Here is an 11,971-nt window from a genome sequence, read left to right as displayed (position 1 = left end):
AGAGCATGTGAATAATCACGGAGGGATTCACCCTCCCGCTGATGGCGCTGGAAAAGCTGCAACTGTGCTGCTACATAAGACTGGGTGCAACTAAAATTCTCATTTAGAATGGCAAAAATCTTTTCAGGAGTATCTCTGTTAGCACCAGCATGGAAATTAACCTCGGACTTGGCAACCCCCTCAAGATGATCAGTAACAAACAGTAGTTGTTCAGCATTTGACATATGCCTAACCTCCAAACATCTGCGTACTTCTTCAACCCATTGTTCAACTGTTAACAGATCAACTGACATTTTTCCAGTGAACTTGGAACATTTACGTTCTCTGGGTACATGTACATACCGAAAGGTTGTGGCTTCATTTACCAGGCCACCAGCAGTTGCCACACCAGAAGGGTCTGTAGATGGCCCCGACCCAGAATTCAATACCTGAGGTTGTCGTTGTAACTGTTCTCTTAATTGGTCATTAGATGCTTTAAGCTGTTGCATTTGCTCCATGAGGGCCTGTAGCTCTTCCATTCTCTTGAAGGGGTGAGATGAGTCACTCAGAGAGGATGGTCGTATGAGCCTGTAGTTCCCTCGAAGCCGGGGACCTGTCGCTGTTTTCTCCCCACCTCACTCTATATCTTAAAGGGCCCACAATGAAACAAAAACAAGCTAGACAAAAAAAAACAAACAAACCAACAAATAACAACCTCTCTGATCCTGCCGACAACGCCAATTATGTAGTGGGCAAAAGTTTCTAAGGCCGGCTTTACACGACAACGCTCCCAGGTGAAACCGACAAAATATTTGATCAGATGTGCCTTTCGTTTAGACGGCGACAGCGTTTTTGGGCTTAAAAACGCAAAAAAATTAACCCACCCTCCAGAGTGGAAATCTTAAAGACGCTCCACCGTCGCGTTCCCGTCTAAAGGGTTGAAAACGCAAATGTGTACTCTGAGCTGCTCACGCTGGGTATCCTCGCATACGCGTTGACGTCATAACCATGTGCAGTACAGCCAAACAATAACAAACATGTTGGATTATTTCCATCAGTCAGACATTCAAGTTGTCTTAGCTGCTTTGATAGCTATTCACTTCTTCGCCATGTTTTGGTTTTCGACTGTGGGCTATTTCCTATTTCGCGCTACTACGGAGAGAAGTAGAAGGAAGTTTCAACGCATGCGCGCACTCTTGGTGTTGTTGTATGGCAGTGCTTCACAGTACCACCTAGCCACCTGGCATGCATACTACATCAAATTTCACACACTTTTGCGTCACCGTGTGCATGCAGATTTCCACCCAAAGACGCTCGTCTAAACACGAAATAAAAAGTGGGAACGCAACGCCACTTTTGTGGATTGTGTTCAGAGCGTTGTCGTGTAAAGCTAGCCTAAGGGTGTTGGTGTAAAGGTGTTCAACCCTCCTAATCCACTATACTCCAGGTAAGTGTCCAGAATAAACAGGACGACAGAGAGATGCGTCTATCAATAAATTACAATTTTTATTAACAATGATTTCGGACACAATAGGATAAAAATAGTATCAGAGCAATGTAGACAGTCTAGCAACAATATACCCAGTAACTCTTCAGGCCGCCAATCTTAGACTTCAGAATAATGCATTTAGGACCCAAAACACCACATATCCACAGAGCTACTTAAATATGGCACCAAGTACACGTCTCACACTACACACAGATAAGGTGCTTACACAGTTCAAGTCACAGCAAAAAAGGTGCCCCAAATGTACACCTGGTCTAAGACGGCTATCAGAGCAATAAGTTGCTCAATACCAAATAAAAGAATGGATTATGCCCTCTAACGATACAAATGTATTAAAAACAAATAAACAAATAAAGAAACAAAGAGAACGAAGGCCCGCCCTAACAGACTCCTTATATAGGGAGAAAAAACAGCGACAGTCCCTTTGTCAGTCTGAGGACGCCCGACGAGCCGCGTGTCCCCGTCCGCCAATCAGCCGAAAATATACACGCCTTATATTAGTGATCAGTGCCCCTGCGTTCGCGCTGCAAATCGTGGGACGCTGTACAGCAACTGATTCGTAAATTCAGTGGCGACTGAGCACGGAAGCCAGGCGTTCCCTCACACTGGCTGAGTTCCCAATGACCCGGCAGAGGAAGAGAAAAGACGGATCCTGCTACCGGCCTACCTAAATAGCCTCCCCAGGTGACGAGGCAGCGCTGCCTGCTGGCGAGGACCCCATTACACTTACTAGAAAAGAGTCTCTATTTCTAGAATCTTGATCAATGCTCCTGATATAGAAGGTTTTTGCTAACGCATTAGGATTGTTTTCTAAATGTGCTCATTTGCAGAGTTATAATCAGTGACTTCTGAAGGTTTTAACCCTCTCGGAAAGAGGTTCTGTTCCGAGTAAAATGATGGAATAGTCCTGATATAGAAAGTTTAGCTAAAGCATTAGAATTATTTTTACTATTTCCACATGCCTGTGCAATGAAGACTTGCTTGCTGCTGTAATTGCAAAGAAGAACAGCTTACACATAAGCTTACATAATAACACATGAAGTCACTTCAAAAGGGGGATGACAGAAATCTCCTATCTGATTGTGCTACATCTCAAAAGGTAAGTGGCGTCTTGCAGCTTGGGGGACTGCTAAAAAACTTGCTGCTGCTAAAACAGATGTGACACAATACAGAAGATTACATTCCTACCTCAGTTATTTGTCTGAATTAGTTGAAATGATAGAAATCACTTCAAAGGGGGAATTGTAAAAATTGGCTTTGTTCTTAGACATTATAAATTAAATAGTCTCAGTACTTTTCCATGATGACCTAAAGTGATCCAGGAATGGGAAGACAAAACAATTGGGAAAGCCTGGGAAAGCAAGGGCAGATTCACACACACACATTGTTTTGGCTGATCCAGAGAATATGACGAAGCATGTTGAACCTACTCATGTCCAATCATACTCGGTCGAGTGTGAGTCCAACTCATGAGGCTATAAATGCAAATGATTACCGGAAGTCGAGGCTCAGTCTGACGGACTTCCTGCGGGAGCTCTGTTCCACTGAGCCCAGCGCTGATATGCTTTGACGTGTGACTACCAATTAACACTTCATTTTCACTTGAATTACTCCGGTCCGTTCTTGAGCTTCCAATTAAAGAACCAAATCTAACAGTACTAACCAAATAAACACATGGTGAAGCTGGTAAGTACTTTGCTAGTTGTACTCCATGTCAGAAATCCTCTGAATGGTGGGTCGGTGCGGGTCCTGGTGTCGGGCTGGTTGCTCTGGGGTCTCTGATGTGCCTGCAGGCTGTTCTTTGTTAGGGTGGGGTGGCGTGCGGTGGGGTGTGGCGATGCTTCTCCCCTGTTGGGGGCGGCTTGGGTGGGCCTGGGTGATGGTGGGTCTCAGGCCCGGGCTGTTATGACTGGAGTGATTGTGTGGTTTGTTTGTTGTTTATTTGTTTTTGTTTGTTGTGTTGTGTTTTGTTTGTTTTGTTTTGTTCTTTTCTTTGTAGGGGCCGTCTGGGGTGGGGCGGATGGGTGCCTTCGGGTTGCCAAGTGGCTCCCCGAATACGCTGCGGGCCCCGGACCTGGTGAATATCGAGCCCTCCTGCTCTGTGGCGGATCCCAGGAAACAGGGGTGCCTGTTGCAGCCATTCCTTGGCTGCCCTCTCCGGGGGAGCCTCTCTCCCCCGGTCTTATAGATACCCATACCCCTCTCCTGTACACAGCACACATTCACACACGTAGGGTTTGAGGGCGGGTGTGTTCTGTGGGGGGCAGCGGATGGGTCCACGTAGGTGGTCCCCTTTGCTGCACTCTGCAGCCCCCCGCCCTTGTTTTAATTACACCTTAGACATTACTAATCATGAGACACACACACACACACACACACACACACACACACACACATTAGGTTTTGGGGGGCGATAGCTCTGAGTGGTATCTGGTGGGCTGGTCTCTTTGGGTATGTAGGCTGCCCGGAGGGCCACGCTCCCAGTTCCACAAGGTTGCTTGCCCTTCAATTTTAAATGCTCACTATTAGAAAATATCAAAGAGCCAGAGGGGAGAGTGGAGGGGTCTTTCCGCACTCCTGTTGCCTGGTTGCTGCCTGGGGCGGGGGGGGGGGGGGGGGGGGGGGGCAGGATGAGGAGTTGTCCTGCTGGTTCGGGGTCTGTGGTGGCTGGGGGGCTGCTGGCCCCCGGATGTGCCCGCTACGCCACACTCCAGTGGAGGTGGGTGATGGATGCATGTGCTGTGCGAGTGTTTGTGGATGTTTTTTTTCTTTTTTTTTCCTTTATGTATGTATGTATTTATTTATTTATTTATTTATTTTTATTATTATTATTATTTTATTTTTTATTTTTTATTTTTTCTCTTATATGATTTATGGGGTGACTGGGTCTGGGTCTGGGTCTGGGTCCTACTGTCCTCTGGCCTGCTTGTGCTGTTCCTGATGGGGGGGGGGGGGGGGGGGGGGCATTGCTTCTCCCCGCTGCTCGCGGCCTCACCCACCTGTGGGCACGTCTTGACTCCCAGGGCGCTTGCCCAGGGGCACTGGGGCAGGCGCTGGCCCACTGCGGTTGGCTGTCTGGGGCGCCTGGCCCTCTTGGGTGTTGGGCGGGGCCCCTGCCGGGGGGTTTTGGTGGCGCTCGGGCTTGTGGGGGCCGGTTCCGGCGCGCGGCCCATGTCTGGGTGGCGGGGGCCTGGCGGGGCTGGTAGGCTGCCGCCTCTGGTCTACTAACTAAAAGTCTTTCAACTCACCTGCTGATAACATGCAATGCCAAAGACAAGTTGTATAGAATGTTTGTGTGACTTAAATAGGTAACAGAGAAAACACTGAGAGCACTTATTTTGGAACAAATTTGCTCATAGGGCAACTCAAAAATAGGCCGGTTAGCTCAGCTGGTCAGAGCGTGGTGCTAATAACACCAAGGTCATGGGTTCAATCCCCATATTGGCCAAAGCTTCACAAACATCAGCAACAACACCACATGTGTAGACACCCTTCCATAACACATGACGTTTAAAGATATATTTGATGCTGCTTGTCCTAGACCGGATCACAGGGGAAGCGATGTGAGTAGACATCCCTAGCCCTGCTTCTCACAGGACAAAATCTACACCTCTTCTCGGGTGGACACAGAGAGATAGCAATGTATTATTTCCTGGACCTTCCCTTAGGCCTCCTCACCGTGCAACTGATCCAGAATATCTCCCCATGATATTCTGACCAGATGCCCATACCGCCTGATCTGGCTTTATTCAAAGAAGTGAAAGATGATTTCAGCCCTTATGCATTCGCAATATCATTCATTTAGTCACCACTCATAAGGAGTGACCAGAGGTGAGCGTTGGAAGGAAGATCGACTGGTAGAACGAGATCCTCCAGTCGTTTTCAAAATGGTCTGATCCCTAAACTCTTCCACTTTAGGCAGCAACTGGTTCTAAGCAAGGAGAGGGTTCTCAATCCTTTTCCAACTTAGGATCAGAGCCTCAGACTTGGGGGCACACTTTTATTCCTGGCTGTTTCACACTTGGCAGCAGACATTACATTACATTACATTACGGTCATTTTGCAGACGCTTTTAACCAAAGCGACTTACAATAAGTGCGTTCAACATCGGTAGGCAAAAGAACTTCAGGTCACAAGAAATCAGTGCATTTCCTTCCAATACCAAACAGCTAAGAGCAAAACTAGTGCTAGAGTAAGTGCGATAAGTCAGGTACCTCAGCCTCTCACCAACTGCACACCAGTCACAGCGGGGTGGGGATGCAAACCCTGTTTCAGGTAGGGGAAGAAATAAAAGAGGTAAGAAAAGCAGGAATGGGATGCAAACCATGGTTCGGGTAGGGGAAGAAATAAAAGAGGTAAGAAAAGCAGGAATGGGATGCAAACCCTGTTTCAGGTAGGGGAAGAAATAAAAGAGGTAAGAAAAGCAGAAATGGGATGCAAACCCTGGTTCGGGTAGGGGAAGAAATAAAAGAGGTAAGAAAAGCAGGAATGGGATGCAAACCCTGTTTCAGGTAGGGGAAGAAATAAAAGAGGTAAGAAAAGCAGGAATGGGATTCAAACCCTGGTTCGGGTAGGGGTTAATGAAAATATAGAGGGTGCCAGTGGTGGAGGAAACAATAAGTGCGTAAGGAACTAGGACGGAGCAGGGTAGTGTTTCCTGAAGAGGTGGGTTTTCAGCCTGCGGCGAAAGATGGGCAGCGACTCAGCTGTCCTGATATCAGTCGTGAGATCGTTCCACCATCGGGGTGCCAGAACAGAGAAAAGACGTGACCGTGTCGATCGTGCGCAGGGACCCCTGAGTGACGGGGCAGCCAGGCGCCTGGTGGCCGCAGAGCGAAGTGGTCGGGCGGGGGTGTAGGGCTTGACCATAGCCTGGAGGTATGAAGGAGCTGTTCCTTCCACTGCCCTGTAGGCCAGCACCAGAGTCTTAAACTGGATGCGAGCAGCTACAGAGAGCCAGTGTAGAGAGCGGAGAAGGGGAGTGGTGTGGGAGAACTTGGGGAGGTTGAACACCAGACGAGCAGCAGCTTTCTGAACCAGCTCCAGAGGTCTGATGGCAGAAGCCGGGGCGCCAGCAAGGAGGGAGTTGCAGTAGTCCAGGCGGGAGATGACAAGAGCCTGGATGAGCACCTGTGCTGCCTTGTCGGTGAGGAAGGGGCGAATCCTCCGGATGTTGTAGAGGAGGAATCGGCAGGAACGGGTCACTGATGCGATGTTTGGTGAGAACGACAGTTCGTCGTCCAGGGTCACATCCAGATTCCTCGCGGTCCGGGTTGATGTCACCACAGAGTCATCCATGGTGATGGCCAGATCTCGGAACGGGCAGCCCTTCCCCGGGAGAAACACCAGCTCAGTCTTGTCCAGGTTGAGCTTAAGGTGGTGCATCGACATCCACCCCGAGATGTCTGCCAGGCACGCAGCAATGCGTGCTTCCACTTGGGTGTCAGAAGGGGGAAAAGAAAGAATCAACTGGGTGTCGTCTGCATAGCAATGGTAGGAAAAGTTATGGGAGTGGATGACAGAACCAAGAGATGATGTGTAGAGGGAGAAAAGAAGAGGACCCAGGACCGAACCTTGGGGAACCCCAGTGGTGAGCCTACGTGGCTTCGACACAGACCCTTCGACGCAGACCACCCCTGTGCCAGCTGAATGACTCAGGTAAGACCATGTAGCCTAATGGACAAGGCGTCTGACTTAGTATCAGAAGATTGAGGGTTCAAGTCCCTTCGTGATTGTCTTGTTTAGTTGTATGCTATCCTTACTGTACAGAAATCAAGAGCACTGTACTAAGTACTAACCAGATAAACACATGGTGAAAGCTGGTAAGTACTTTGCTAGTTGTACTCCATGCCAGAAATCCTCTGAATGGCATTGCCATTAAAGTTGGACGATTTTACCAGTCTGTTACTGGTAAAAAAATCCAAAGTTAAGCTGATGTTACGCAATGATCTTGGCTTCCCAATACTTCCTACACTCAAGCTATACAAAAAGATGATAGACTTGAATGAGTAAGTTCTATCACGTCGAGTCATTGTAGCATATGATGAAATAATTGCATAGAAAGCAGTTTTTTAAGAACTAAAAGTCTTTCAACTCACCTGCTGATAACATCCAAATGCGCAATACCAAAGGCAAGCTGTATAGAATGTTTGTGTGACTTAAATAGGTAACAGAGAAAACACTCAGAGCACTTATTCTGGAACAAATTTGCTCATAGGGCAACTCAAAAATAGGCTGGTTAGCTCAGCTGGTCAGAGCGTGGTGCTAATAACACCAAGGTCATGGGTTCAATCCCCATACTGGCCAAAGCTTCACAAACATCAGCAGCAACACCACATGTGTAAACACCCTTCCATAACACATGACTTTTAAAGATATGTTTGATGCTGCTTGTCCTGGACCGGATCACAGGGGAAGCAGTGTGAGCAGACATCCCCAGCCCCGCTTCTCCCAGGACATAATCTACACCTCTTCTCGGGTGGACACAGAGAGATACCAATGCAAGACCAGCAAAGTATTATTTCTTGTGAGTCCTGGACCTTCCCTCAGGCCTCCTCACCGTGCAACTGATCCAGAATATCTCCCCTGGGGGGAATTTACATGATATTCTGACCAGATGCCCATACCGCCTGATCTGGCTTCATTCAAAGAAGAGTGGCAGAGACTGTATTCTTAGCGTATTCCAGATGACTACGCTTATCACCCTGATCCAAGAGGGTGAGCCTAATCACCACAGAATGAAAGATGATTTCAGCCCCTACGCAATCTCATTCATTTAGTCACCACTCATAAGGAGTGACCAGAGGTGAGCGTTGGAAGGAAGATCTTTGCCCTTTGCCAGCTGGAAGACAAAGGTGAGACCATGTGGCCTAACGGACAAGGCATCTGACTTCGGATCAGAAGATTGAGGGTTCGAGTCCCTTCGTGGTTATCTTGTTTAGTTGTATGCTGTCATTACTGTACAGAAATTTCTCTCTGTCAGTTATGGGGACATTTTTACAAATAAAAAATGAGTGGTAGTAAATGTATGTATTCTATTTTTGTTCATGTCTTAACTGGAAAATAGACATCTGAGCCCTGTGAACCCTGTCTTTCTTACATAATTGTAGTCCATTGCATCTGCCAGAGTCCATTCTTGGAGGGAGTGTTCACTTTTATACCCTTTGACTTTAACACAGCCTCATAAATGATTCCTTAATAAATACTAACATTAAACAGTTTTTTTTTTGCCTCCAAAGTGAACAACAGCATAGTTTTTTCAGTCAGAGGACAGAAACTTGCTACAGTCCTGCAGTTTTTTTCTTTTTTAATCTATTTATGATGTACTGATAAAGGCAACAGGCATGATTAGAGATAATCATTATTTTAGTTACAGAGCTGATCTTTGGGTGGGTTGGAGAAACAGGACTCCAGCTTGAACATGGCCATGGACCGGACAAGAGTGGCCATTCTGGCTCTCTTTCTGCTCGGGACTTTTCGATTTACCAGCGGCAAAGGTAAGACCAGAGACAGATTAATAAGAAAGAAAAACTGATATAATTGTGGGCATACTTGCTGCATTGCTCATTATCAATATCTCAATTCTGATTGCTCGTCCTCTGAAAGCTTTTTAGGACACTCAAAGTATCTTTCACTTTCTTCAGCTAAGATTTTTAATATCTCCTATTTGTTTATAAACTTTCAACTTTTAACCAAAACTTTGCCCATCTTTTAATATCTTTTAGCCTTTCTTCAATCCTTTGTTCAAACTTTAAAGAAGAATCTTAATTCAGCCCCTCTAGATGTCTTTAGAGAACAGAATAGAAGTCTTTATTGTTATTGCACATTTAATGGAATTCTCTTTGACAGCAGTCCTATACACAGCAACATGTGTAGTAAATTATCGAATAAATATTGTAATTGTACACAGCATGGAATAAAAAGGATAAGGTGTAAAAAGATCTAGGAATAAAAAGACAGGACAAGGAATATCAGGACAAGAATGCAAAACAAAACAAAAGGGTCCAGCTCAGGCTCAGTAGACCTTTCACAGCTCAGGGAAGAAACTGTGTTTCAGTCTTTCTGATTGTATCTTCGTGACCCTGAGCCTGCCAGACGGGTGGGTGTCAAAAAGACCTTGTTCAGCGTGTGCGCAGTCAGACCTGATCTCTTCAGCTCTGTTCCTCAGCCAGGCAGAGTTGATGTGTTCCAGAGGTGAAGGGGGCACAGATGATCTTTTGTGCAGTCTTGACGATCCTTCCTCTCCTCTGAGCTGCAGCTGGAGAACCACATCATGCATCCATAGTTCAGAACACTTTCTATGGTGCACTGGTAGAAGTTGGTCAGGAGTTTCTGTGGGAGCCCAGTTTTTCTGAGGGTCCTCAGGAAAAAGAATCTCTGCTGGGCCTTCGTCACCAGCTCCTTGGTGCTCACTCCCCAAGTTAGATCCTCTGAGAGATCAATACCAAGGTACTTGAAGTCCAATCTTTAAGTCCAACTCTTTAGAGATTCTGATTTGATTTCAATTAAAAATGTATAAGATGATTAAAGATTTCAGAAATTCTCAGTGTTTCTGCTTAGATTTGAGTCACAACATCATTGTATGAAAATACGATCCAAAACATTGATGGGGATGGCCTAGTTGTCAAAAAGAGACAAAAATACAATTCTTGTTCAATTAATCATTGAGGAATATGATAGAGTATTAGATCTAAAAGTCTCATAAGTACAGTATATGAACCTTTAGGATTAACTGTTGGTTTAAAAATTGAATTAAAAAACACCTTCTTTTTTTTTTTAAATCAGTAAGATGACAGTCAGGTAAAAGGGAGTGAGCTTCCTATTTCATTTAGGGGAAACAGATCAGATCTATCGCAGTCTGATCTTCTCAGGTTTGCTGGAGTGTATTTTGTATGAACAAATTAAATTTCTGAGGACCCCAGAAAAGGATATGTTGATGTTCATCAGACTGGAAAAGGTTACAAGGTTATCTCTAAAGAATGTGGACACCAATCCACAGCCAGAATGTGTAAAAGGGAGGAAACTTAAAATCATAGCAGGGCTCAAATATGTAACATTGGTTAACAAGTTCAAATATTCCACCCATCCATTATCTTCCTCTTATCTGAGGTTGTGTTGTGGCCTTGAGATCCCGTCCATGAACAGCACAAACAGGATCAGTGACAAAGGGCAGTCCTGGCAGAGTCCAACACGCACCATTAACAAGCTCAAATTTGTGCTGAACACAGAATGCAAACACAGCTCACGCTTTAGTTATACTGACATTGAATAGCCTGCAAACATGACTCCAGTACACCATACTCCAGCAGCACCCCCCACAGAATCCCTCGGGGGACACAGTCGTAAGCCTTCTCCATGTCAACAAAACACATAGTAGACTGGATGGTCAAACTCCCATGACACCCTCGGTAACTCTGCGAGGGTAAAGATCTAGTCCACTGTTCCATGAACTGGGAGAAAACCAAACTGCTCCTCCTGAATCCGAGGTGGAACGATCAGTCAGAGCCTCCTCTCCAAAACCCTGCAGTAAAATGTACTGAGGAGAAGTGAGACCCCTGTAGTTAAAACACACTCTTTCACAGATCCATTTCTCAAAAATGGGAACCACCACCCTGGTCTGCCACTCCAAATGTGCTGTTCCAGACCTCCATACAACATTTGAAGAGGCATGTCAGCCACAACAGCCCCACAATGTCCAGAGCCATTAGCATCTTGGTGCCCTACCTCCGAGAAGCTTTTTAACAACCTTGTCAACCTCTACAAAGTCGATGGCCAAGTTTTCCAAGTCCTCAGACACTGCCATCTCAGTGGAGGACATGGTGGTTGGATTGAGGAGATCCTCAAAGTGTTCCCTCAACCACTTGACGATATCCTCAGTTTGGATCAACAATTCTCTACCCAGGCCAAGCTCAACCTGGGACAGACCCTGCTTTCCCTTTTGAAGCCATCAATTGGTTGGTCATATCTGAGGCCAACCAAAAATCCTCCTTCAAGGCCTGGCCGAATCCCTCCCAGACCTGAGTTTTAACTTTGCACAACACTGTGACTCTCTTTGGCCATTTGGTACCTGTCAGCTGCTTCAGATGTCCCCCAGGCCAGTCAAGCCTGAAAGGCCTCCTTCTTTAACCTTAACTTTTGTTTCCTTCAGCACTGGTCACCACCACCGGGTTCTCTGGTTGCCGGCATGACAAGTACCACTGACCTTCCGACCACATCTCGTGGAAGCCACTTCCAGAATGGAGGCCCTAAACATGGCCCATTCAGATTCTATGTTCCCAAACTTTCCTGATATGTGTGATAAACTCTCCCACTCTCCCTCACTACTTGTTTGGGTTTACCAGGTCTGCCAGGGAGTCTTCCACACCACTGGATCCAACTCGTAGATCAGTTGACAGCTCTGCCACTCTCTTCACCAAGACAGTGTCCAAGACACATAGCCACAGGTCTGATGATATGACTATAAACGGTTCTAAGCCATGTAAAACA

At 46.3% G+C, this 11,971-nt stretch overlaps 1 protein-coding gene and 3 non-coding genes across 4 annotated transcripts in view; all 4 read left to right on the top strand.

Moving 5' to 3' along the window:
* Positions 1–4,860: 4,860 nt before the first annotated feature.
* Positions 4,861–4,934, top strand: trnai-aau (transfer RNA isoleucine (anticodon AAU)). Its single transcript has one exon. It is a non-coding gene; the product is annotated as a tRNA-Ile (tRNA).
* A 2,784-nt stretch (positions 4,935–7,718) lies between these two features.
* trnai-aau (transfer RNA isoleucine (anticodon AAU)) lies at positions 7,719–7,792 on the top strand. The gene has a single exon. It is a non-coding gene; the product is annotated as a tRNA-Ile (tRNA).
* A 552-nt stretch (positions 7,793–8,344) lies between these two features.
* Positions 8,345–8,417, top strand: trnar-ucg (transfer RNA arginine (anticodon UCG)). The gene has a single exon. It is a non-coding gene; the product is annotated as a tRNA-Arg (tRNA).
* Positions 8,418–8,906: 489 nt separating this feature from the next.
* The window catches only part of alp3 (alkaline phosphatase 3), a 31,030-nt gene continuing 27,965 nt past the window's right edge, over positions 8,907–11,971 (top strand). The window contains exon 1 of the mRNA XM_075474264.1: positions 8,907–8,982. Within this exon, the coding sequence (XP_075330379.1) occupies positions 8,907–8,982 (76 nt within the window). The remainder of the gene's footprint in view (positions 8,983–11,971) is intronic.

The sequence above is a fragment of the Odontesthes bonariensis genome, chromosome 9 (genome assembly GCF_027942865.1).
Source record: "Odontesthes bonariensis isolate fOdoBon6 chromosome 9, fOdoBon6.hap1, whole genome shotgun sequence".
In the NCBI taxonomy this organism is placed as follows: Eukaryota; Metazoa; Chordata; class Actinopteri; order Atheriniformes; family Atherinopsidae; genus Odontesthes; species Odontesthes bonariensis.
The sequence above is the reverse complement of the archived record's forward strand: the minus strand, read 5'-3'. Positions and strand labels throughout refer to the sequence as shown.